Source organism: Sus scrofa, chromosome 9, assembly GCF_054392235.1.
Source record: "Sus scrofa isolate SSC_HxYL_T2T_F1_AM1 chromosome 9, Sscrofa_HxYL_maternal_Yorkshire_Landrace_v2.0, whole genome shotgun sequence".
NCBI classification, from domain to species: domain Eukaryota; kingdom Metazoa; phylum Chordata; class Mammalia; order Artiodactyla; family Suidae; genus Sus; species Sus scrofa.
This window is the reverse complement of record NC_139391.1, coordinates 9,510,097-9,536,269: the sequence shown is the minus strand read 5'-3', so window position 1 is coordinate 9,536,269 and position 26,173 is coordinate 9,510,097. Positions and strand designations below refer to the sequence as shown.

General features: G+C 54.1%; 1 protein-coding gene across 14 annotated transcripts in view; it reads right to left on the bottom strand.

The window, feature by feature from the left end:
- Positions 1-2,335: 2,335 nt before the first annotated feature.
- SLCO2B1 (solute carrier organic anion transporter family member 2B1) overlaps positions 2,336-26,173 on the bottom strand; it is a 47,981-nt gene continuing 24,143 nt past the window's right edge. For 13 of the 14 annotated variants that reach the window (XM_084975240.1, XM_084975249.1, XM_084975244.1 and 10 more), the window contains 8 exons: positions 25,909-26,099; positions 16,706-16,808; positions 12,181-12,538; positions 9,785-9,950; positions 7,053-7,216; positions 5,616-5,680; positions 5,169-5,289; positions 2,336-4,126 (listed from right to left, as the gene is read on the bottom strand). In XM_084975240.1, the coding sequence (XP_084831366.1) occupies positions 3,946-4,126; positions 5,169-5,289; positions 5,616-5,680; positions 7,053-7,216; positions 9,785-9,950; positions 12,181-12,538; positions 16,706-16,808; positions 25,909-26,099 (1,349 nt within the window). In that variant the 3' untranslated portion in view covers positions 2,336-3,945. Of the gene's footprint in view, positions 4,127-5,168; positions 5,290-5,615; positions 5,903-5,945; positions 7,217-9,784; positions 9,951-12,180; positions 12,539-16,705; positions 16,809-25,908; positions 26,100-26,173 lie in introns of all 14 variants that reach the window. The other variant, XR_014814722.1, reaches the window with a different exon arrangement.

The window sequence follows — 26,173 nt, the reverse complement described above, 5'->3', positions numbered from 1 at the left end:
GCGAGTCCATCTCTTTTATCAGATTCCCTAAGGTGGTTGTCACCACCCCATGGCTTATACCCTGCTGTGTCCCTGGAGATGGTGGCCTTTGAGCTGGGTCTGGAAGATTGGGTAGGACTTCATGAAGCAGGATGGAGAAGCAAGCAGTGGGGTGGGGCGTGAAGGGGTCCAGCTGCGTGGAGGGAGGAGCACATGCGGGGCTCGTTGGGGGAGAGAATTTGACATGTCCAAAGAGTGGCAAGGGGGCCGTGGATTCTTGCTCCTCATTTATTTATGCTCCAATTGAGGCTCCTGGCTCCCGGCTCCTGAGGGGCACTGCCTGCCCTGCAACTTCCCAGCGTGGGTATACAGGAAAGGAACTCCAGGCTGGGCATCAGGATGCCCATTCTGGTGCCAGCTCTGTCCTCTGCTAGATTTTACTGCCAAAAAATCTAGTAGGAGGGGTTCCCGTTGTGGCTGAGTGGTAACAAACCCGACTAGTATCCTTGAGGACATGGTTCGATCCCTGGCCTCACTCAGTGGGTTAAGGATCCAGTGCTGCCGTGAGCTGTGGTGTGGGTCACAGACGTGGCTCAGATCTGGTGTTGCTGTGACTGTGGCTGGCAGCTGCAGCTCCAATTCAGCCCCTAGCCTGGGAACTTCCATATGCTGTGGGTACGGCCCTAAAGAGGAGAACAAAATCTAGTAGGAGACTTAACACCTTCTCCTACAACTCCCAGGGACAAGGTAAGAAGAAAATGAGGTCACATGTGCAGTTGCTTGAGGCTTCTCATTGGCCAGAGGCTGTGTCAGGGAAAGGGCTGCTCCCTGGAGCCCCCAGGCCCCGGGAAGTCCTCTGGCCCTTACCTGCTCCAGCCCTGGCTCTCAGCCCCACATCTCACTTGGAGTTACTCCTGGAGTCTCCTCATCCTGACTAGCCCGGATTTTTTTTTTTTTTCTTCAGGGCTGCAACCACAGCATATGGAGGTTCCCAGGCTAGGGGTTGAATCAGAGCTGTAGCCGCTGGCCTACACCACAGCCACAGCCACGCAAGATCCGAGCCACATCTGTGACCTCCACCACAGCTCACGGCAACGCTGGATCCTTAAGCCACTGAGCAAGGCCAGAGATCGAACCTGTGTCCTCATGGCTGCTAGTCAGATGTGTTTCCGCTGCGCCACGACGGGAACTCCTCCAGCCTGGGTGTTTTTAAGCACAAGCACCTCATCTTTAAGTCTCAGCTTAACCTCAAGATGGACTCAGTACAAAGCTATGGCTGTTTGAGCATCAGGGCCTCTCCTCCGCCCGGACAGGGAGAGGCATCTGCAGTATGTTGATGCTGTCAGGTTCTCGGGAAATATGCACAGGTAGACACTTTGCCCACAATGGGGCAAGATTGCCAGTTCTTTCCGCTCCAGCTTCCCTTGTGTCCCAGTTTCCCTTTAACTGAGGTGGTTGGCACGGGCCTGTCTGGGATCTGGCTGAAGGGGACTGGAGTTGGGGATCAATTTAAGTTGGGTTCACAGGGAGATTTTATATCTCTATATGCAGTTCTCGGTCACTTTTGTGTACAGATAAATCATGGCTGGCTTCCTCTGTAGAGAAGATGGCTTCTAGGAATCTTCCTACCCATAGTCCAACCCGTTTGGCTCTGTGACATCAAGGTGTCATATCCAGAGGTCATCCTGTGATATGACTATGTCTTCTGCTGCCCAGCCCTGGACGTATGCGGGCAGTAGAAGAAAAACAGATTTGAAATGTACAGAACCAAAAGCTAGTCTGTAGAAAATATTTCCAGTCGTTCAAAGGAAAAATTGTGGAAGTTTGCCCAGCAGTTAGTAAAAAATCTTATGCTGTTTTTCTGAATTGTGGAATGTGTATGTTTTGACTCCTTTTTTTTTTTCCGTTCTAAGTAAATATTCACCTTCTTACCTAATTTTCTGTTCCTTTTCTTAAAGAGGAGTCTCCAGATTGTATAAGCTTCAGTTCCCCACACAATCTGGATCTCATTCTAGTGCTACCGTTACTTTTGTGTGATCCTGGAGAAGTGGCTTATCCTTCCTGAACAGCTCTCTCTCCTGGAAAACATGAGTGACAGTTTGGACAGGTGAGGACGTGGAAGGCCCTGTGACTTTGTTCCATTTCTGAAACTGTTCCTAGAGGAAGCTGCACAGCCAGACAAAAATTAGACCAGAATATACAGGTAGGGGAGGCTGTAATGTATGAGACATCATGGTGAGCCGTGCATCCAGTAAAACTTAAATCGAAAAACTGGCCATAAGGTGGTTGTTGCAAACTGCAATGCAGTTTATAAGAAAGGATTCTGGAAACAGAAGAGACTTTACGCAAGAACAAATTTAGTAGTGAGCTGTATCTATAATTCCAGGTTATTCCTGCAAAATCTGGGAAACAAGAGGGAAAGAAAAGGGGTATGAAGTACACAGAGCCTTCTCTTGTTGGAGGACTTTGAAATTCCTGGCATGGATAAATACAGGCTCAGATATTTGTTAAACAGTTGAAGGTATCAGCTAGTAGAATAAAAATGGGGCCGAGAACTCTGGTCCCTCTCTCTTCTTTCATGTGGGATGGCCTCGAAGCCCTGCCACTGAGAGAGGCATAGAGGGCCAGAGCCAGGTGCGCCCCAGGCCCCCAGCTTCTCCCCCAGCTCCCAGCAGAGGGCTGGACACAGGGTTCGGGAAGCCCCTGCTGATGGCTCCCCGCCTCCTGCCTCCCAAGTAGCCAGGCTGGGGATGGGTGGGGACCAAATGGGACAGGAGCAGAGGGAGAAACTCTCCCCTTCCCAGAGAGAGAACCAGGCCGGAGAAGACTGGCCATAAAACAAGCCAAGCCAGGACAAGGCCTGACACAGACAAGATCTGCTTGTTCAGACCCAAGCATCCCATGGACCACTTGTTACACAAACCCAGGCATTACCCCAAAAGCAGGTTCTTATGCCAACCCAGGCATCACAGAGAACCAGATGTTACCCCAAAACAGGGGTGTCACAGACCCAAACGGTGTCTACACACCCCAGGCGACACCACATCACTTAGGAAGGGATGAAATTAGAATTCTCATCACAAAAGTCACAGTGGCTTAGGTGGGCCCGGGTCAAAGGTGTGAAATCTTGGCAATGAATGGTACCAGTGAGTCTGTGCTGAATGCTTGGTCCTTGAAGTTAGAAAATGCCCTCCACCAGAGACCCTAAGGCACAGTCACCCACACTGTAGCTCCCTGAGGGCAAGGGCTGGGATTTCCTGAGTCCAGAGAGTGAATCCCCCAGCTCAGCCAAGACCCCTGGGACCCTCACACCAGGTGTCCTGAAGGCCCTGCCCAGCCCGGATGTCCCGAATGTGACCCATTCCCTCCCCAGTGGGTGTCCCCAGAGCTCTGCCTCCAGGGGGCGCCAAATGGACACTTCTCAACAGAGGCTGGACAGGCTCCACCTCCAGCAGAGCGGGCTTGGGGAGGAGACCTGAGTCCCTCCTGGCCACAGAGAAGGTCACCGTTGGAAGGAGCCTGAAAGCTGACAAGTTCATGTCCACCTGATAGAGGTAGAGGCTGAGGCTCAGAGAGGCGCTCCAGGTGAGCAGCAGAGAAGGGCCAGGACCCAGTGTGCAGGGCCACCTGGCCTACTACTGTCCACTTCTCCATCCTAGGGCCCTTGGGGAAAGAGATGCAGTCCTTCCACCCAGGAAAGCCTGGTTTCAAGTCAGCTGTGCAGCTGGAGGAGAAAGCGGGGAAACCCTAGTGCTTCAGGAGTGGCCAACGCAGCAACCCCCCACGTAATTCTTTGGTTCAGATGAGAAAACAAAGGCCCAAAATGGTCAGTAACTTGCCCAAAGCCACAAAGCAAGTGAGCAGAGGACTCAGAATTGGAAAATGGGGCTCTCGACACCCAATCTCAGGCCAAAGGCTCTTGCTGTGGCTGCCACTCTTGGCCAAGGTGGGGGGCCCAGGGATAGCTCACACTCTGGATTCCTCAGGCTCCTTCTTTGGCCCAGACACTAACAGCTGCTGCTGGAGGCCAGGGCTGGACATAGTCGCCTTGGTCCCCTCCTCTTTTTCCTGCTGTCTCAGGATGGCCAAAATCAAGGCGAAGCAGGCCAGGGAGCCTGTCTTGAAGAAGAACTGCAGACCAATGAACCTGGGAGAGAACAAGGAATCCCTGAACACAGGAGCGCCTTGTCCAGGGCTTGGGTGTCCTGGGGATGGGAGCAGAGCAGGGTCAGCAGTCATCACCCATTGTGTAGTTGGAGACATTGGGGCCTTGTAGGGGAGAGGCCTCTGGCTGCAGGGCAGTGGGCCCTGTCACCATGGCCTTGGTTGGGGAGACAGGAGAGCCCTTGGGAGTTGATCCCCATGGGGGGTCCTTTTGTGGAAGGGGGGAAAGGCTCTGAAAAGGGAGCCTCCAGTCGGGGCAGAAGCCCGGGCATCTTCCCTGCCCTGTCCCCCCTGTCTTGTGACCTGGGCTAGCCCCGCCTCTCTCTGAATCTCTCTAAGGGCTCAGGGGGTCTGACAACTGCAACTCTGGATCACCTCACCTGCCACAGAAAAGAAGGATTCCCTCTCCCCAGTTTGTCTAACTCATCAAGGCTCTTCTTTAATTTTCCTCCTCAAGGAAGCCCTCCTGGACCCATGTGCTCCTCAGAGCTGGAAGGGACCAGCTTCCTGCTCCCAGCCCTGCTGGCAAGTCCTTCTGCCCAACTGCTCATCTATCCCAGGGCCAGTGGCCTCTCTGCCTTCAGGTTCCTTTGGGCTCCCCATTGTACAGATGGGAAGACTGAGTCCCAGAAAAGGCAGGTCTCACAGTGAGGGAGACAGAGCTGAGCCTGGATCCCAGGCCTCCTGAGCCTAGACAGTCATCTTCCTACCCTGCCTCAACCTGCTCCCTCCCGCTGCTGGGCCGCTCCAGTTCCCCCTCACTCAGCCAGCACAGACTGGTTGGGCCGGTTATCAGCTGTGTGTCCTTGGGCCAGTTACTTAAATCTCACTTTCCCTCATCCATCAAAGGGGTAGACAGAGTCCAGCTCACAGGGCTGGTGAGCTCACCGCTGGATAGAGCACCTGTCACCCTGCAGGCGGATGTCAGTGGACCTCCCCTCCCTGCTGGTGTCCTGCCTGGGACCCCAAGAGTATTTCCAGGTTTCCCAGGCAGCCCCCCTGGCAGCTCTCAGCCCAGGTCTCACCGGTTTCGAAGCAGGTCGTGGTCATAGTAGCGACAGACGGCCCGGCGCCCACAGCTCTGGGCCCAGTACACACAGGTGGTGTCGATGGCGCTGCCGTGGATCACAGGGCTGGGCATCCAGGCTGGAGGAGGAAGTGCTCAGGGGACAATGGAATCTGGCATTCCTGTACCCCTCCCACTCCTGGCATATGTAACCCCCGAGGGGCTCCGAGCCCCTCCGGTTAGGTCTTCAGCCTTCAGGCCCACCCCTTACACTGGTATTGGGTGCCCTCTCCCTCATGGGCTGCTTAGCCGCTTGCGCACCCACCTCCAGGGCACCTACAATGGATCTGCGGCCCTGTGGGCCAGTGCACCCTAAGGCCAGGGACTGGGTCCCACTCCTCCCTGTGCCCCCCTGGCCCAGCACACAGTGGGTATCAGGACCAGTGGTCCCCAGCCGATTCCTTACCCAAGACTCTCTGGAGCATAAACTGGATCCCTACAGCCAGAGTCTTATCTTCTTTCTTCACTCCCCTAACGACAGGGACACAGTGACATGAGGACTGAGTGAGTTCCGGCCTTCAAGGGGCTCTCACCACCCTCATCTCTCCCATCACCCAGCCCCACCTGCCCCCAGTCTAAGGCCCTTGGACAGTGACCCAGCCCCAGCCTGCCCCCAGTCTAAGGCCCTTGGACGGTGACCCAGCCCCAGCCTGCCCCCAGTCTAAGGTCCTTGGACGGTGACCCAGCCCCAGCCTGCCCCCAGTCTAAGGCCCTTGGACGGTGACCCAGCCCCAGCCTGCCCCCAGTCTAAGGTCCTTGGACGGTGGGGCTCAGGCCCTATGCTCCCTTCAACCCGCAGAGCTAGGTCCCCAGCTACATCAGGGCCCCAGGCTGGCCTCCCTGGGTCCTGGTCACAGATACCTCCCCTCTTTCCCACTCCCTGGTCCCTCCGAATTCTTCCCTTCCTCCTACACTTGGCAAAACCTGGAGCTGGGCAGCCAGACACAGCATTTAGCTTCCCAATCATTGTAATGCTTCAGCCTGGGGGGCCCTGCCAACCCCTGGCTCCTCCTCCTGAGTAATCCCAGCACCTGGCATCTATCTACAGCTCAGTCCTTCTGCACTGTGCGCCCACATCACCCCCATGTGGTAGGCATAGTACCAGGCCCATTTTACAGATAAAGAGACTGACAGATGTTTCGACAGGTTAAGTGACTTAGCCTGGACCCCACGGCTGCTGGGTGTCAAGGATCAGAATTCTGCAGCTTTAATGCCACTTAATCAGGCTGCCGGCTGGGGCATCTGAGTCCTCTACTTCTGCACTTATGGCCAGATATGGATCTAATGCCTTCTAATAGTGTAAGGGGCTCCAACCCCCTTCTAATTTTCTAGAAAACAGGGAATAAGATAATCCCAACATAATGAAAATTTGGAATTATCCTGCTCTGCCCCTTATTCCAGCCCCCACACCAAGAGACGCTGACTTTGGCTTCAGGTAACAGTTTGCAGTCCCATCAGGCACCCTCAGGACAATGGCCAGAAAGATCTAGCACAGGCTGGGTCCAGAGTGGATACTGACAGGGGCCTAGGTGTGGCCTCTCCCTCTCTGTGGAACATAGTGTTCGGGGCTCTGGGCTCTGGCATCAGGACTGATCCACCCAACACTTGCTGTGTGACCTGGGGCTAGTGCTTGAATTTCTCTGAGCCTCAGTTTTCTTATCTGTAAGATGGGAAGAAAACTACATCTCATCAGGTTGCCAGGAGGATGAAGACGAGGGAGAGTCTAGTCTGCCACGGGGGCCCGGGACACGTCCTCCTTTGAATGGCTCCCTCCAGATTCCTTGTCCTGCCTGTGGTTAAGGCCCTCTTGGTACCACTGGTTCCAGTCCGCCTCTGCTATCACCTTAGGATGAGCATGAAGGAGGGCGTGTGGGTGACGCTGGCCACTGCTGCACCCAGGCTGACCAGGATCATGAAGGGCAGCACCAGGTGGCTGCAGGGGGACTCGCAGGAGCCCGCGGGCACAGGGCTGCCCCCCGCCACGCAGCTGCAGTTGGTGTAGAAGACCTGGGGGGCGGGGGAGAAGAGCCTCAGGAACCTCTAAGGACAAGCAGGCGGCCACGGGCCGAGGCCCTGGGAGGCTTATGAGAGACCCGTGGACACAAACAAGCTGGGGCAGAGCTGGCTGGATGCTGGGATTTCGGAGCCTTTGCCTGAGTCAGGACGGCCCGAGCTGGCAGACAGGCTTTCGACACACAAATGGGCTGAGGCTGGGCTGATGCCGTGGGGAGAGGTGGACATGGAGGAGGGAAAAGCAGAGCATCACACCCCCCCACACACACCCTCTACACACACTCTCACCCCCCCACACTCGCACATAGGCAGTCATTACATATACACACGGACTCCACATATGCAGCCCCCCCAACACACACACATGTTCACATGCTTACGTACTCACACTCAAACAGCACCGACACTCGCTCGTTCTTTAACCTGGTGATGCCAGCATACTCCACATCCCTGACTGTGCAAGGAATTAAAGCGTGTTTGGGGGAAGGAACTCAGATTTTCCAGTTCTTTCACTGAAGTCTTCCAGGACACTGGATTCTAGAGTGGGTTCTCCAGGGGCGATTCACGCACAGGATGGAGAGAGGCAGAGAGCACAGTGGGAGTCCTGGTTCCCCAGGTGAGGGAGGGGCAAGGACGTCTTCACCAGAGAGGGCTGTTGGATTGGGGCCTACTGCATGCTTAAAACGTCTCGGGGACTGTGCTCCTTTTCCTGGATTATGTCATGTGGCTCTACACTTCATGAATTTATCTGAGCGAAGCATTTAGCACAGTGCCTGGTATGCAGCAGGCACTCAATACTGTCACCTCCATTTTGCAGGCCAAGAAACCGAGGCACAGATTAAACCATTCGCCTAAGGTAACAGAGCCAATAGGAGGCAGAACAGGGATTCCAACCAGATGGCCTGGCCTCAGTGCTCATAGGCCCATATCCACAGGCGATCACTTGTCCCCTGGGGCCCCTGGAGGGGTCTCAGAGAGATCCAACCAGGACAGGACAGTGAGTGCTAGGAGGCTCGAAAGCCTTTCCAAATTCAAACAGTTTACACGGCTCGGGGGCACCTGGCTAGCTTCTGAAGCACCATCGACCAGGTGCTTTGCTCTGCGCCAGCCCAGGGGCCCAGGTCGCTCCCTGTAGGAGTCTCAGGCTTAGATGCTAATGCTCAGCAGGACACACACACTCCCACCCACCAGCCCAGGGCCTGAGGGAGGTGGGTCTTGTCCCCACTTGTCCTTTGGGGACAAGGAGGAGAAAGCGGAGGAGCCAGCTGGTCCTGGTGTTCTTCCTAAGGTTGGCACAGAATGCCCTGCTGCTAGTTATGCTGCTCTTCCTCCCTGCGCACCCCCCACCCCCCAGGAATTCCTTGAGAGCAGGGTCCCTTGGCTCTGGGTTTGTCCTCAGCCCCCCTGCACAGGGCCTGGCACAGAGGAGGGGCTCCGTGGAGGTTTGTTGACGGAGTGACTGACTGAATGGACTCATTGCTCCAACCTCCCCACTGGTCTCCCGTCTCCCTGTCTCCTGGCCTGCAGTCTGCATTCTTCCTCCTTTTTTTTTTTTTTTTTTTTTTTTTTTTTTTGCCTTTTTAGGGCTGCACCTCCCACATATGGAAGTTCCCAGGCTAGGGGTCCAATCAGAGCTGCAGCTGCCAGCCTACACCACAGCCACAGCAACGCCAGATCCAAGCCACGTCTGCCACCTACACCACAGCTCATGGCAACACTGAATCCTTAACCCACTGACCGAGGCCAGGGATTGAACTCGCATCCTCATGGATGCTAGTCAGGATTGTTACCGCTGAGCCACAGAAAGACTCCTTGGCCTGCATCCTGTTCGCCTTCCCCCTCATTATGGCCTCAGATGTGATCCAGCAGATCTGACCCTGTCACTGTGCTTAAAACCCATCCAGGTCTCCCCATTGCTCTCTGGAGAAAGTCTCCACTCATGGCCTCACATTCAAGGCCTTCCTCGCCTGGGCCTTGCTTTTCCTCTGTGAATCCTTAGGCTTCTGCTCCCAGAAGTTCTTTGCAGTGTCTTGAAACACTGCGCATGTGTGTGTGTGTGTGTTTGTGTGTGTGCGCGCCTGTGCGCATGCATGCACACAAGCAAGCTGTATGATGTGTCCCCTGCCTAGAAAGCCATTCGCTGGTTTGCCTGCTCACTCTTGAAGATCCAGCACAAATCCCGAGTCCTTGGAAGCCTCTGGAACCGTCCCGGGGGCTGCATCTCCTACCATCCTTGTCTGTATGTGTGGGGCCCACCTCTCCTGCCCGTCACCCCCCCGGGATTCCTGAGTTAGTTCCTTTTGCCCCGCCCCTGCCTGGACAGCTGGGGCCACATCTGATTCACCTCCGAGCTCTGGGCCCTGGCACATGTCTGGGCTGGGCTGGCAGTGAGAGCTTATTGAAAGCATAACATTCCACATCTGCCAACAGAAAGAGGCGGATGACAGAGAAGAGCCAGAGGATGAGACCACTCCGAGGTGGAGGGTGTGACGGGCACACAGAGACGGGGAGGGCGGAGCCCGTGGGAGGCAGAGGGGGCGGCCAGAGGCCTCACCCACCTACCTGGCTTTTGTCCCGAGCCTCCTGGACTAGCCGGCTGGTGCAGCCTGCGTGACAAGGCGTGAGGTACTCCACACGCGCGCTGGAGTCGCAGACGGGGTTAAAGTCATCGGATGGGCAGGAGCAGGGCTCCATGCAGCCTGGAAATAGCTCCAGCCCAGGCTGGGCGCTGCGGGGAGAGAAGGCCCGCCTGTTGGTCCAGCTCTCCCTCCCACAGGCCATGGAGCCAGAGCTACCTCAGCCCCGGAGAGCCGTGGTCAGAGATTTCGGCTCCACACAGAGGTTTTTCACTGCCAGGGCAGCTCCATCACAGGCAGTGATGAGCCCCTTGGCATGGACCCCACAAGAGGCCTCCAGTGGGAGAAGGGGGGGGCAGAGTCTGGACCAGAGGCTCTGAGAGCCCGTCCAGCCCCAAGATCCTACAGGTCTTTGAGCTGCGTCTGCAAACGTCTCTGCTCCTCAATGACCCATTTTTAGAGGCTGTAAGATAAATTCTTCGCAGAACGTAGTCTCAGCTGAAAAGGGCCTTTATCTGATGAGGTGGATGTGACTTCCTTTTCTGAGAGCACTCGAGTCGTCCATGTGGGGCCCAGTCAGGGTACCTGCGTAACTGGGATCTCTGAGCTGCTCCTGCCTCTCTCTGGCCTGGTTCTCTGACAGGTTGGCGGGTTCTCCTTTCCCACCTCCCTCCTGTCTTCTCTTGACCTCTCTCTCACTCTAGCAACCCTGCCTCCTGTCCAGGGAACATTTTAGTTCCACCCAGCTCCCTTCGGAGGGCCTGTCCCCCTGCCCCAACACCCAGGGGTGTCCCTGTTCTTGTCCAGCCAGGACCAGATGGGGTGCACAGGGGCAGGAGATCAGAAGAGAGGCAACTCAACCTCTCTGTGGCTTGCTAGCCTGCTGTCCTCATTGGTGAAACAGGGATGGTGGCAGGACCCGTCCTGGAGATGCCGTGAGGGTTCAGGGCGATGGAATATGGGAGGGGCTGGCACGTGGGAGACCCTTGGTTCTCGGCAGCTATTATATCACTAGGTGTGCTGGAGTATGAGGAATTCTCCTCAATTTGATCTGCTGCTCCCCAAAGACATCTTCAGTGACTTAGAACTCAAAGCTCAGTGAGTAAATTGTGAGAATATAGAAGAGAACGTGGGTGAGATGAGATGCCAGGGTCAAGGTGAAAGGCAGAGGAAGAGAAAAACGGGGCATGTGAGGTAGGCTGGTTTTCCCCCACTTGCCTTTTAAAAAATCATGGGAAAATAGTTATGTACTTTTGACTCGGAAAATCATTAAAAGGCCCCGGCTCCCTCCTCAGCCCAGGGGTTTCATGCAGGCCTGGCTGGAGCTCCACCTCTGTGCCCAGACTAGGCTCTGCAGAAGGATGCGTCCTGGACCTTTGGGAAAAGGAGAAGGGAGACAGAAGGTGGGCAGAGAGAAGGGAGACGGGGAAGGGGCTGGCGAGGTGGGACCGGGACCCAGGGGCAAGGGCTGAGCGTTTCTGGGCTGAGGCTCCCTGTAGTGACACAGAAGGAGCCTCAGGTGTGCAAAGTTGGCACCTGCGTGGAGGGAGGAGACGTTGAAGAATAGGAGGAAACAGAAAAAGTTGGGGACTTCTAGCTGAGTGTGGGGCCGCCGTATGCCTGGGGCAGTTCCTGGGCAAAATGGAGTCATTCTGGAGACGAGGCAGTGTTGGAACTTCCAACCTTCCCTCCAAGACGGCTCCCAAGGAGAGAGGGCCTGTGTCATGAGGGGTCGGGGGAGAGGGAGAGGGAGGGATTTTCAGAAGCTTTGCTCCTGGAGGGCGGGGGCAGGCACTGGCCCCCAGACAGGAGAAGAACTCCAATGTTAGGGTCATGGAACAGCAGCATTGTAGCTCCCAGGCTCTAAGGGCCAACGATCTCCAAAGTCTTTAGGCTAAACTCCTTCCAGGGTGTAAGCTTGCTCTGCAGCACTCCCAGCAGGGGCCTTCCAGCTCCCACCGCCCACCCCCAGCAATGAGAACTCCATGTCTACTGGGCAGGCCTTTCCTCTGCCAGGGGGGCAGAGCCTTCCTCAGGCTGAGCTGGTCCTGCTCCTGTGGTATGGCCTCTGCTCCAGCCCTGCTAGGCCACTCTGCCTTACTTACGCCATCCACCCTGGTGGCCTTGCCCTGCCCCGGCCTCCACGCCTCCTGAGGCCTGAGGGGTCCTGCCCGAGCAGTTCCATCACTCCCTCTTCCAGGGGTACCTGACACCTTCACTGGAGCCTTCGGGAAAGAAGCCCCACTGCTCACAACTGATCCCGGTGGGGAGCTGAGGGAGATTTGAGGTGCCCCCTTGTCCTGGCCTTATCTGGGCCACCCCCTCGCGTGTCCCCGGCACCCTCCTCCAAGCTTATGCCCGCAGGCTCCCGCCCGGACTCACCCAGGCTGGTGGTTGATGCCCGCGATATGGTGGGTAGAGCAGCCCATGAAGAAGAGGGGTGTGCTGAGGAGTAGGCATAACAGTGCCCCCAGCAGGCAAAGGATGCCGCAGTGCATGGGGCCCAGGCGGAGGCGCTTGACCAGGATGCCCCCTGCCACGATGCCCAAGATGGCCAAGGGGATGGTGAGGCAGCCGATGAGCAGGTTGGCGTAGGAGGCTGTGACGGAGAACTGGCGCTCCAGGAACTTGGGCAGGAAGGTGGCCATGCCCGCCACCATGGACGACATGCACACCTGGGACAGGACCACCAGCAGGAAGATGGGGTGGCGCAGGGTCCGCAACAGCACCCTGGGGAACACTGTGGGGGGAGCGGGGAGAAGGTCAGAGGGGACCGGCCATGCCACGCGTTTCCGCCCCATCCGGCGCCGTTCACATCGTTCCGTTCCTTCGTCTCACGGCCTTGCAGGTGATTCTCTTGCACTCAGCCCCACCCCATTTGACTCCTTTCCACTTAATTCTGTTCTGTCTTTGAAATGCGGTTGCCTTCCTTGCCATGGAGTCAGCCTTTCATTTGACTGCATTTCCTTCCATTCAATGCTACTCAAGATGCGATTCCACGTGGCTCTATTCCATTTCGATTCTATCTCATTCATCCCATCCCATCTCACTTCATTTCTTCTCTTCTATGTATTCATCTCATTTCCCCCACTCAGCTGTTTCCATCCTGTCCTGCTCTAGCTCTTTCCAGGCCAACCCAGGCCTTCGTCTTCCCTTTTGTGTCCCTGACATGGGCCAGCATCCGCTCCCCTGATCTTCCCATTCCTAGTTTGTGTTTGTTTCTTCAGAGCACTTTACCTAAAATCCTACACCTTTAACCCATTTAGCCACATTCTTGTCATCCCACCAGAATGTAAGCTTCGTTTCAAGCAGGGATCTTTGTCTGTTATGCCAGTTGCTGAATCTCCAGAGCCCAGGATATAGTAGTTACTCAACAGGTAGTTAAAGAATGAAGGAAAGAATGAGTGAATGGACATAGAAATGAATAGGTAATCAAACAGCCAAATATTGGGGCAGAATCTAAAACCTCCAGAGAAGGTGAAAGCTGAGAAGGCCTGGTGCTGGGCTGTTTCCTGGAGGTAGGGCCTGAGGAATGGGGCACAGCTGGAGCAAAAGCACGGAGACAGGCGTAGAATTGACAGCTCTGGCTTTGAAGCTGCCTCCTAAACCAATGCCTATGTACAGGTCTCCCCCCTTGCAAGTCGCTAAACTGTTTTTTTGTTTTTTGTTTTTGTATTTTTCTAGGCCACACTTGCGGCATATGGAGGTTCCCAGGCTAGGGGTCTAATCAGAGCTGTAGTTGCTGGCCTTCACCAGAGCCATAGCAATGCGGGATCTGAGCCATGTCTGCAACCTACACCATAGCTCATGGCAATGCCGGATCCTTAACCCACTGGGCAAGGCCAGGGATCGAACCCGCAACCTCATGGTTCCTAGTCGGATTCGTTAACCACTGTGCCATGTCGAGAACTCCTCCAAGTCACTAGACTGAAGGGCACATGACATTGAGAAAGGCCTGGCCTGTGGGCACATGACATTGAGAAAGGCCTGGCCTGTGGGCTTCAGGGCCTTCATCAGCGTAGGAAGAGCTGATACTGGAAGGAGGAGAGCGCGGGCCCTGGTTAGGGGAGGAAAGCCAAGGCGATGGCCAAGAAGACTTTGCTCTGACTCGTGAACTCTCTTCACTAACAACAAAAGAGAAGAGGTGTTTCTGCCCTCAGGAGGCTACACGGATTTAGACAAAGTGAGGGGAGAGAGGAGCAGAGGCCTTTGTAAGAAAAGGCATCAGAGGCACAAGGCCAGGCTGGGCTGGAGGAAAGAAGGCCACGGGCTCCTCTGGGCGAAGTGGGGGGCCCTTCTGTTCTGGCAGCAGAAGGACCCCGGCCTCTGCCACAGAGATTTCCCTCCATCCTCAGCGTATGACCAGGGCCAAGCCAGCTGGTTCCCTGGCCCCCTGGGCCTGGCCAAGAATGGTTTCCTTCAGAGCCAGAAAATAAAAACAGAGTCCAGGCAGGGTGGGTGGGAGCTGGGGCCATGGAATTCCCCCTTCTTCGTGTCCCAGGTCAGCCTCCTGGCCCTCGTCCCTTTCCATACATGCCATGTACATTCAGCTGGCACCTGGGATGGGGAGGGTGTGACGCCAGGCCTTCACCCCAGGGCACTGCTCCAGCTTCCCTCCCTCCCTGAGCTTCCCTGGCCAGGAGTAGCCTGGATTTGGCCCAAGCTGTATAGGTGACCTCATTGTACAGGTGGGGACAAGACAGGAGCAGGGACTTACCCAAGTTCATCCAAAGAGGTCGCAGCCAAGCCAGAGGGCCCCGGGGGTTTCCTGACTCCCGGGGTAAGGGCCGTTTCCCCTCTATCCCCCCCCCCCCCCCGCTGCCACCCCATTCAGCATTCCTGTGTCTCTGGCTGCCTGACTCCAGAAGGTTCCATCTCACAGACTGCTTCTCTCCCATTCTCCTGTGCTAATCACTGCAGTGCACTTTGTCCCCATTCTCTATCTCTCTCCGCATCTGCAACCTGTGCCTAGAACAGATGGAAAATTCCTGGAGGGCAGAGTGATGCCTTCCCCTTAGATAGGGATGCCTGAAAGAGAGCTCTGGGCTGTCTCTAGCTCAGAGACATCCTTCTCCACCGGACAGGGCCTTCCCTTAGCTCAGCGCAATGTCTCCTCCCATCAGACAAACCAGGGCCTCTTTCCAATTTGAGACTATGTCTCTCTTCTGAGACGGGGACTCCTCCTGCACGGAGGCCAGGTCTCCACCATTAGACAAGGCAAGTTCTCCCTCCATCCAGGGACTCGGTATCCTCCATCAGACAGAGACCTCCGTGTCTCTCATCAAAGAGGGCCTCTCCCAGCTCAGGGACCATATCTCCCCCATCAGAGAGGGCTCTTCCTTAGCTGAGGGCCCTCCCCCCCCAAGAGCTTAGGACTCCTCCAACTGAACGGCCATGGTTCCTCCTCCCTCTGCCTCCCTCCTGGCCCTAGGTGGTCAAGGCTAAGCCTCAGGATCAGACGGACCCCTCTGGAGCTCAGCAGAAAGCCCAGCAGCCAGGGTGGTGGACCAGCCACAAGGCCTATGCTGGCCCTGCCTTGGCCTGCCCCCAGGATCATGTAGGAGCTGAAACCGTCAGAGACAGTCTGGCCCAGGACACCCGCTCCAAGATCCATTTTCAGCAACTGGCCCCAGCTTTCCTCTGGGCTGGAGCCAAAGCAATGATTAATAAGCTCTTCCACGGAGCATCATACTGGGGCCTTCCAGCAGCTGGGGGTGACCTGAGGTTAAGGCATCTAAGCCCCTGCTGCGAGGCCCAGTACACCCCTTTCCTGGAGAAGTGGAGTCCTGGAGAAGTGGGGCGAGATTACTGGCATACCCCAGCATGGAATCATAGGAAACTCTTCCCAAGAAGCAGATCGAATAAACTTCCTATTTGCAAAAGTCCTTGTGGAGGGAGGTGGTTCAAGCAAACTCTGTGGTTATCCCACTCCTAAACCACAGGCAACTCAATTTACTGACCTGGGACATGGTCAGAGTAATAATAGGAGGGCGGGGTGGTAATTGAAAGAATAATTGTGTCTTATATAAGCACAGTTTTTTAAAAATAGTATACAAAGGGCCTTCCATTCATCATCCCAGCTGAGTCTCCTAACAGTCCTTGAGAGAGGCAGAGCAGATTACCGATCCAGTATTTCAGATGAGGAAACTCTGGTTAGGGGAGGAAAGTAACTTCAGATTGTGCCCAGTTAGTGTCAGGGCTGGGTCTCTAACCCAGGGCTTCTGACTCATCATCCAGGCTCTACAAGAGCCTGGCACACAGCAGGCACTCAGTCAATGCCTGTGGGATCAGACTCTTTAGAAATGATGGTGGGGTCACAACATGGACCCCAGTTACAGATAACTGAGTTCATAGTCTCGGGGTCGGAGTGACATGGATCTTACTTCTGTATTAACGGGGAAACAGAGGCCCAGAAAGGAGCAAGGACCTAGGACAAAAGCCCAGGTTTCTGGACTTTAGCCCAGAGCTTCTTCCACCCATGCCACAGCCTAGGAATTTAATCAGTATTTACTGAGAGCCTCCTCTTTGCAGGCTCTGGGGTGGGAGAAGAAGGGTCACAGAAGAGCTGGAATGGGCCTTGACCCTCAGGAGCTCGCGGCTTGGGAAAAGGGATGGACAACACAGATCCAAGCTGATACAGGAACTCCAAGGTTTTGGAACGCTGAGAAGCGGGAGAGCCAGGCTGGGGGAAAGAGAGAATGGCTTTGACCTAGAGGGATGAGGAAGATTTTAATAGATGGCAATAAAAAATGATGTTCAAGGCAAAGAGGATCTTATGAGCAAAGGACCGTACGGTGCTCACGAGGGGCCTGTAGGCATGGAAGATGCATCGAGAGAGGCAGGAGGGGCTGATCCTGTACAGTCCCATGTGCCTCTCTGGCCCCACCTCTGGCCTGAGCTCACTTACCTTTGATGAACTGGATCACAGTCAGGTCTGGGGCCATCTGGGCTAGGCCATCCTTCTTTTCTGGAGACGCTCCAGGGCTCTGCTCAGATGGGGAGTCCTCACCCTGGGAAGACACACAGCCAAGGACAGTCAGCTGGATGCCAGGCATTCTGCGCAGGGAAGCTCTGGGCCAGGGAAGGGAGCTCTGGGCCGGGGAAGGGAGCTCTTGGAGAGGACAGCACAGGGTCCACCACCTCATCAGGAACAACAGGGGCCAGCAGAGTCCCTTTTGATATTGGCCCTGCAAGTACTTAACAAGTGGGATTTTTTTTTTTTTTTTGACTACTCCAACAACTTGCATAAGTTCCCAGGCCAGGGATCGAACCTGAGCCACAACAGTGACAGCGTTGAGTGCTTAACCACTAGGCCACTAGGGAATTCCCTTAATAAATGATTTTGAAAGAACGGATGAAATCCCAACGGTGGAACTTGGCCATCACCATTATGAACATCGTTTTTGTTTAATTTTTTTATTATTCAATGAATTTATTACATTTATAGTTGTACAATGATCATCACAACTCAATTTTATAGGATTTCCATCCCAGACCCCCAGAGCATCCCCCCACCCCCCGAACTGTCCCCTTTGGAAACCATACATTGTTCAGAGTCTGTGAGTCTGTATCTGTTCTGCCAAGAAGTTCATTCTGTCCTCTTTTCCGAGTCCCCATCCCCGTTATTAACGTGGTAACAAGACACGTCGCCATGAAGTTCCCACCATAACCCCCCCATCATCGTCATCCCCAGCACCTTCACTCGCCCCATTCACGTCACCAAGGCCGTCAGGAACGAACGACCCGTACCGCCCTCACTGTTGTCACTGTCCCGGTCAGTATCCCCCACTGCCTGCGCGATCTCCACCGCTGTCACCTGACCCTTAGAATCACCAGCAACACCCATGATCAGAATCACTAATACCAAGATCACAGGCTCTGACAGCCACGCAGGAGCACATTCGTTGCGAGGTTAGGTAACGTGCTCCGCATCCCACAGCGAGAAAGTGGCAGAACTGAGATCGGAGCTCAGGCCTGCCCGAGTAGAAAAAGCATGCTTTACTTCTTAGGTCCTGTGAGTCCGAGTCCTGACACAGGAGGGGCCGAATTCGGAGGCACCTTTGTGGGGTGATGCGAAGGGGCCTGAAATCTGTCTTATTTCTCTGAGTGAGGCACTAGGGGTCTATTATTCATGCATATCTCAGAGCGGTGCTGTCCAATGGAGCAGCCACCAGCCGCATGCGGCCTCTGAGCACTGGAGCTAATGGCTGGGCCAAATTGAGATGTGTAAGATACATATTGCATTTCAAGGACTTAGAATGGAAAAAAAAAAAAAAGAATGGAAAATACATCATGATTAGTTTTCTATATTTACGAAATGCTTAAAAGAGGGTTTTTTTTTTTTTTTTGGTCCTTTTAGGGCCTCACTTGTGGCAAATGGAAGCTCCCAGACTAGGGATTGAATTGGGGCTGTAGCTGCCGGCCTACACCACAGCCACAGTAACACCAGATCCAAGCCAAGTCCACCACCCACACAGGAGCTGGCAGCAAGGTTGGATCCTTTAACCCACTGAGCGAGGCCAGGGATTGAACCCTCATCCTCATGGATACTAGTCAGATTCTTAACCTGCTGAGTCACAATGGGAACTCCAAAATGAGAATATTTCACATACAGTGGGTTAAAGAAAATATTTTGTTAAAATTAATATCTCGGAAGTCCCCATGTGGTGCAGAGGGTTAAGTATTCGACGTTGCCACAACCGTGGCATGGGTTCTCTCCCTGGCCTAGGAACTTCCACATGCTGCAGTTCCGGGCAGGAAAAAAGAAATTCAGTTCTTTTCCTTCTGAATGTGGCTCTTAGACAATTTAGAATGCCATTTATGGCTCACATGATATTTCTTTTGGACATGTTGCCCTAAGGAGAACTAGAGAAGTCCCCTCCTCGGTTCTCAGTCCTGGCCCAGCTGTGGGAGAGCGTGGGTCCCTGGGGGGGTGGGTGCTGCCCCAGGATCGGAAGTCAGAGAGGCGGGGACAGACTGCCAGCTTCCCACGTTTCTTATCAAGGAGGGGCAGGCTTGCTCTTCAGACAGGTAGCATCTTGTTAGTTCCTTGCCTGGGGTTCCTTGTCCCGAGGGAACAATAAAAACAAACACCATGTCATCTGCTGCCACATGTGTAACTCTGTGGTCGACACCTCACTTTCACAACTACCCTGTCCTTTAATTCCCACGAGTCTGATGCAGGGCCTTATCACTGCATCTATTTCACAGAAAAGGAAACGGAGGTCCCCAAAGGGGAAGTGTCACCCCGGAGTTATTGACAAAGCAGGGTCTAGTACCGTGCCCTGTACCCATCTTGCCCTCTGGGGTTTGTGGGGGAGAGAGACCTCAGGGGCCGGGGAGGGGGGTCTGGAGGGCATCCATGGGGAGGGGAGGTCTGGGAGCGGACAGACAGGAAGGAAGGTGTTTTGACGCAGGGGTGCAGTACCTGCAGGAGGGCCGGCGTGGGATGGGACCTGTCGGGTGCGGGACGTGGGGGAACCAATCTGACCACGGCCGAGAACCTCTCCGGGAGGGAGCAGGGCAGTTAGGAGGGCCGGGCTGAGGGGTCTGGGCTTTCTCCTGCAGGGGGGACTGAGAACACAGACCTCCAGCCCCTGTCTCTATGCTCTCCAGAAGTTTCCGCCTCTCTCCCCGCATCTGTTTTGAGGAATCCTGACTAATAGTGGGCTCCAGAAACAGGAAACATCTAGCCTCTGCTCAGACTGGGTCTCGGAGCACAGTCTATCTGGCCTGCGGTTTGCCCAGGTCAGCAGGTCTGGGCCGAGGGGGCTGGTCCAACTTCCCTTCTTGGGCCATATGCTGACTGCTGCAGCCTGCAGGACTGGGTCTCTGTGTGTGGTCCAGCTGGGCCTCCAGGGGGTCCAGAAACTGTCCTCAGAGGAAGCTGGGTTCCTCAAAAGATCCAGGCCAGGGCTGTGACCCCAGCCCCAGGGAGCCAGTGCTGACCCTGGGGGATGATGGGGAACTCTCTGTCAACTTTCAGCTTCCATCACATGTGGCCACAGGAGGCAGCCACGGGGATGGGGTTATCTGCTTAACTTCCCATCCTCTACAGGAAGGAGATACTGTTTTCTAGCAGAGTTCCTGAGCCTCTGAGCTTTGGGAAGGAGCAGCGTGCCCCTGGCTCCCTTACAATGGGATTCTTGCAATTGGCTGTGACTCTTTTCTCTTTGGCTACTGGAAAGCTCAGGAGCAAATAAGTGGTTCAAGGATACCAAGCAAATTCATCTCCATCTCTCTCCTGTTCTGATAACTTTTTGCTGTTATTTCTGGTGTCCTGTTTCTCCTTCTTGATTGAGGGACTCAGCACATGCCTAGCAATGGCGCTTCCAGGGCCTGGATTCCACGTTTCACTAGCCAATCCACCAGGTCATTTAATCTCTCTGTAAATCAGTACCTTGATTTAAAAGAGGGGTTAGGAGTACCCATCGTGGCTCAGGGGAAATGAATCTGACTCATATCCATGAGGACACAGGTTCAATCCCTGGCCTCACGCAGTGGGTTAAGGATCTGGTGTTTCTGTGAGCTGTGGTGTAGGTCACAGATGCAGCAGGGATGTGGCGTGGCTGTGGCTGTGGTGTAGGCTGGTGGCTATAGCTCTAATTATTCAACCCCTAGCCTGAGAACCTCCATATTCTGTGGGTGTGGCCCTAAAAAGACAAACAAACAAACCAACCAAAGGAAAGGTTAATAAATGAAACTATTTCATAGAATGGAGCGCACTTAACACAAAGGGCTCAGAAGAGGGTACGATCAGAGCAGGCGATATGTTTTGGCCTGATTTATTGGCCCTGTACATGTGTTTGGTGTGAGCTGCCTCAAACCTTTTACGGAATATAGTGAAAGTAGGAGACAGAAAAGCATCTAAGAAGAATACAAGAGAAAAGGTAATTTTCCCCTTATTTTTTCTTTTAAGACCTGGCCTGATCTGTGCTAAGAATGAGCACTCCTGGTTACTGAGCTTACATATCAAGTATTAAATCACCCACTTTTTAGCATCACTTTGCCTCATTTCCTTCTTACAAAAGCCCCAAGACGTAGGTGGTATGTTTCTACCCATTTTACAGATGTCAGACTTAGTGAGTGGCCAAGTCAGGATTCACACTCTGCTGGTGTGGTATAGACAAGCCTGCTGTTGGTCTCCCTCCCTGCCACTGAGGGGTGCCTCAGACACCGAGGAAACACTTGCATGGTGCCTCCTGGGCCAGGTCAGCTACCGGGCACTTCTCTTCTGTAGCCTCCGTCTCTTCCTCTGTCAAATGCTGTATTGGGCTAGATCAGTGTTCTTTTAAAAACTGGTTTTTAGCAGCAGAAACCTTTTCTCAATGGAAATCTCACTCAAAAGACTAGTATAAAAACCCCAAGTAGAACTGGTCTGATTGAAGTGTGTGTGTAGGAGAATTCTGGTCCTTCGCCCTGCTGGAGCACACCTAGCCTCAGTCCCCCTATGGTGGCACCCTTAGGATTCTATGGGGTGCAGTTTGAAAACCACTTGAGTAGACTACCCAAAAGGGCCCTCTAGCGCCATTGTTTGGGGAAGCTCTGATCTGCACCTGCGGGAAGAGGAATCCTCTCTTTAGTTTTTGGGGCTGAGATCCGGCCTTGTACAGGCCAATGCAGTGGGAGGTGGTAGTGGCCAAGCTATGAGCACAACCTTGATTGCCTCTGGGCCTGAACCCTGCTGTCCATCAGGCAGAGTGGAGGTTGAACCGGATGATCACATGGAGTTGGCAGAACTTGCCTAGTCTTCTGCCCATTGTACAGACAGGGAGACTGAGGCCAGAGACCTTCTCTGGGTCACTCAATCTTTTTTTTTTTCTTTTTTCTTTTTTCTTTTGGTCTTTTTGCTTTTTATAGGGCCACTTCCCAAGGCATATGGAGGTTCCCAGGCTAGGGGTCGAATTGGAGATGTAGCCGCCGGCCTAGGCCAGAGCCACAGCAATGCCAGATCCGAGCTGCATCTTTGACCTACACCACAGCTCACAGCAAAGCCGGAGCCTTAAGCCACTGAGCAAGGCCAGGGATCGAACCTGCAACCTCATGGCTACTAGTCGGATTTGTTAACCACTGCACCACGAACGGGAACTCCTCAATCTTTATCTTACATATCACCATCTCCTGGATACCAGCAAAAGCTGCATTTGCTTCTAGGAGGGTATCTTGGGGACCCCTGAGCCTGGGAGGGGGTGCTTGAAGGGACTTCAGAAAGGGCACCCCTTTTATGTGCTCCCCCTCCTGTTCCTACTCACTGCAGAAGATACACATCCCATGTCTGAGGACCTGGGCCTTCTGGCTGCTGATTTTGCCTAACTGGGCCCTTCCTCCTGTCCCTCCACTTCCCCATCAGTGGCTTGAGGGGGCGAGGCCAGCCTGAGCAACCGCGAGCGGACCCAGCCAAGGCGGCCTCGGGAGGCGGGGGAACAGTTCCTCCCACATCAATATTTATTGCCCCAGAGCTGCTGGAAGCAGATCATCATGTTCTTAGTCTTCGGTTCTTTTTTAAGAACCTCTCACCCCTTCCCTCCCCACTCCCCAACCCCGTGTGCTGACAACGGAATGAATCCAGACAGCCAGACAGGTTCACAGCCGGGGAGCCAGGGTTTCAAGGCATCACAGAGACGCGGCTCTTAAAACGCAGCATCTCTGCATTACAGCAACTTCAAGTCAAGGAATTGTGCATTCTCGGAACCCAAAGTACATAGAAGATTGATTGCTTCAGGAATATAACCTCAGCATCTTGCACAACGGCACATAATGAAGAAGTGACTTGCTCAAGGTCACATGACTGACATATGACTAAGCCTGGCACAGCCACGTTCACCCTTGTTTCTTCCACCTAGTCTACCCCATGGCCCAAGTGGCAGTTCTTCTCTGTACTGATGTAGGACCCAAACTGGGGACTACCCGAAACTAGCAGCTCTGTCTCTTCCTTTCCTCTGTGATCATCCCCGCTTCTAAGAACTCTCACCCAAGTTCCAGGAATTCTATCTCATTCACATTTTGGCTTGTGCTAAGCAGAACCGGGAAGGACCATGTGTGGGTCCAAGCCGTCGTCTTCCCCGGAAATCGGTCCTCTCCAGCGCCTGCCTCCCCCTGCTTCTGAGCCCACATCAGCCTTTTGCTGTCTCTGGGGTGCCCATCCCACAGCAGAGCAGGATCCAGGGCTGTGGGGTCCCCTCCCACGCTGCTCTTTGGGCTCATCCCCTGCCCCACCTTACTGCCGATGCCCTGGTTCCTGCCTGGACCAACGCCATAGCTGTCGGATCCATCACCCTGCCCCCAGCTGCTCTCTGCACACTCCCCTATCCTTTCAGAGCCTTTCTGTGCTTAGCACCTGTCATAAAGTCACAGGACTCCCTGCTTCCTGTCCAGGGCTACCCACCCCTCTTAAAACCGGCAGGAAGGCTTTTCCTGATCTGGCCCCTGCGGGCTGGTCAACGTCAACTCTCTTTGGTCCCCCGCCCTGCCCCGTGTAGACAGCCCCTGCCGCAGTAGGGGTGAGACATGGGATGGTGAGGTTTGAGGGGCAGTGGGTGTGGGGTTAGACCCCTTGGGACCAGGTCCCAGCTTTTCCAGGCAGGGACATTTTCAGCCCTTCCTCTTATGGCCAAACTTGCTTGCTCTAAGGAGGTCCTATCTCATATTATGGCAAACATATTCAAATGCACCATCCTGCCACATTAAATTGAATTATTCTTGCTGCAAAATAGTTGACAAGATTTTTACAAATTGTCCCTTTGAAATTAGAATTACTTAGTGACAACCAACTTCCTTAATTTATTATTGTGATTTCTCAACAAATACCTCCCGTGAAATAAGAAGAAACGTATTTATATATTTCTGTGCCACCGGTTCCTGGCACAGAACTCCAGAAACGCTTGAACATAAGGGCGCTAGGAGAATCTTTTGTTCTAATATTTTGTCTTTGACCTGGTTCCTGACACAGAGCTTCTAAGATCTTTGTACTTTGCTGGGATCTCAGATGCTCCTGACTTGGACTTTTTGGACTTTCCCTTGGACTCTCCTGAGTGGTAGGAACATCCTTTGTTTGAAGGAGGTGATGCTGGCCGGCTCCTGGATGAGGACAGCTCACCAGAAAGATCAAGCCATGATTGGAAGCTTGGAACTTTCAGCCCAATTCTGCAGAGAGGGGGAGGGGCTGAACATGGAATGAATAATCAACCATGCCTACAGCATGCAGCCTCCATAAAAATCCCTGGAGTATGGAATTCATAGTGCTTCCAGGTTGGTGAACACAGCCAGTGCCAGGTGGGTGATGCACCCCAGCTCCTCGGGGACAGGGGCTCCTGTGCTTGGCTTCCTCCCAGACCTCACCCTATGGGTCTCTTTGGCTGTTGGTCTGTATCCTTATCATATCCTTTATTACATAATGCGCTGGGAAACAAGTTTTCCCCGAGTTCTATGAGCCAGTCCAGCAAATCATGAAATGCAAGGAGGGGTTGGGGGATCCTCCAATGGGGAGCTGTGTCAGACAGAAGCTGTGTGGGTAACTCGGGGACTCTTCTACCTGGGTCTGGCCTCTGCAGTGGGGGTGGTCTTTTGGGGTTGAGCCCTTACCCTGTGGGGTCTGGCATTGTCTCCAGGTAGACAGTGTCAGCGTGGAGTCCCGTTTAGGACACCCAGTGGATGTCACAGAGAATTGATCAGTGCAGGAATAACCCCATGGACTTGGTCACAGAAGTACTGTGTGTCGGGGGGGCGGGGGGTGTAAAGGTGAAACAGGAATACTCTTCCTTTATACCCCCGGACTTGGGAGAAGAGAAAATCTAATGCACAAATTTTCAGAATGTAAAGAAATCTATAGGAGTACTAAAGAAAAATTAATGAAGCTGACATTAATGACATAATTGAGCTTTGGGGTTTTGTTTGTTTGTTTTGCTTTTTTCTTTTTAGGGCCACACCCGCAGCATATGGAGGTTCCCAGGTGAGGGGTCGAATTGGAGCTGTAGCCTCCAGCCTATGTCAGAGCCACAGCATCGCAGGATCTGAGCTGTGCCTGCGACCTACACCCCAGCTCACGGCAACGCCAGATCCTTAACCCATTGAGTGAGGTCAGGGATCGAACCTGCATCCTCATGGATGCTAGTCAGATTCGTTAACGGCTGAGCCATGCCAGGAACTCCCATGACTGAGTTTTTGGAAGACATTTCTATTTTGTCATTTTCTTTTGTATTTTAGAGTCAGTTTATTGTTTTTCAGGCCTCACATTTTTGTGGGTACCCGGAAAACTTAGAGACCGCCGGTCTAGAATCATCTCTCCTGCTCAGTGGCCCCACGTGGTCCCGGCGTCTCCTCCCACCTGCGACCTTGAGTGCATCCTTGCACCTTCTGGGCCTCAAGGTCCTCCTTTGAGGAAAGAGCCCAACCAGCTAAGCAGAGGGGTTCAGTGAGAGTGCCCTGACGGGCCTCGGCAGCTGTTACTTGTCAGAGAGCTTCTGTCCTCACCAGGCTGTGCCTGATTTAAGGGCAGAGCCTTGAGCTGAGCCCAGGGTCCAGCCCGATGCCTGGCCCAGGGGAGGCACGCAATGCATGTTGGTCCCCTCACTGTTCCTGAAAAAGCCAAGTTCATTTCTACAGGCAAATCCTTTGCCCAGGGTGGTTCCACACCTAGAATCCCACCCCCCTCTCTTTTCTGCGCTTCCACCCATCCTTCAAAGTCCAGCTCGGGTCCCCTCTCTTCAGAGCCGTCTTCTCAGATGCTTCTGCAAACCCTCCACCTCCTCCTAGCTCTCATCCTTGCTCTAGCACATTCAGAATCTACCAAACGCTTTAAGTAATGAGCAGAAAGGCAGTAGGGTCGTAGTTGGGGGTGTGGGCTCAGACAGGCTTGGCTTCTGGTCCCAGCCCTGTCCTTGCTGGCCTTCTGATCTTAGGCAGGTCACTTCCATCTCCAGCCCTCGATGGCCTCAGCTATGGAAGGGACTCACTATGCAGGGAGGCTGCGGGAAGGTGATGGAGCCTGGACAGGAACGGCTTTGTGAGCTGGGAAATGCAGCACCCAGGAAGGATGAAGTTTAATGTCACCAAGGAGGACCCATGGGTGGGGGCTGGAGCCTGGAGTAGGGCAGGGATGCAAAGGGGGCTTACTTTGCTGACAGGTGAGTCGGAAACTGCCAAGACCTTGCGCCGGAAGCGAAGCTCATGCTTCTCCTTGGGCATCTCCTTGGGGAAGAAGAAGTAGGGGATGGCCGCCAGGGCCACTGCGCCAGCAGAGATGAGGAAGCCCAGCCACCAGGCACCCACCCATCGGGGGTCCTTTGATGTTAGGCTGATGCCACCTGGAAGAAAAGGCCATGGTGATGTTGGGGTCAGGATGGGGTGTCACTTCTTGGTCACCACCCAGGACTGGCCT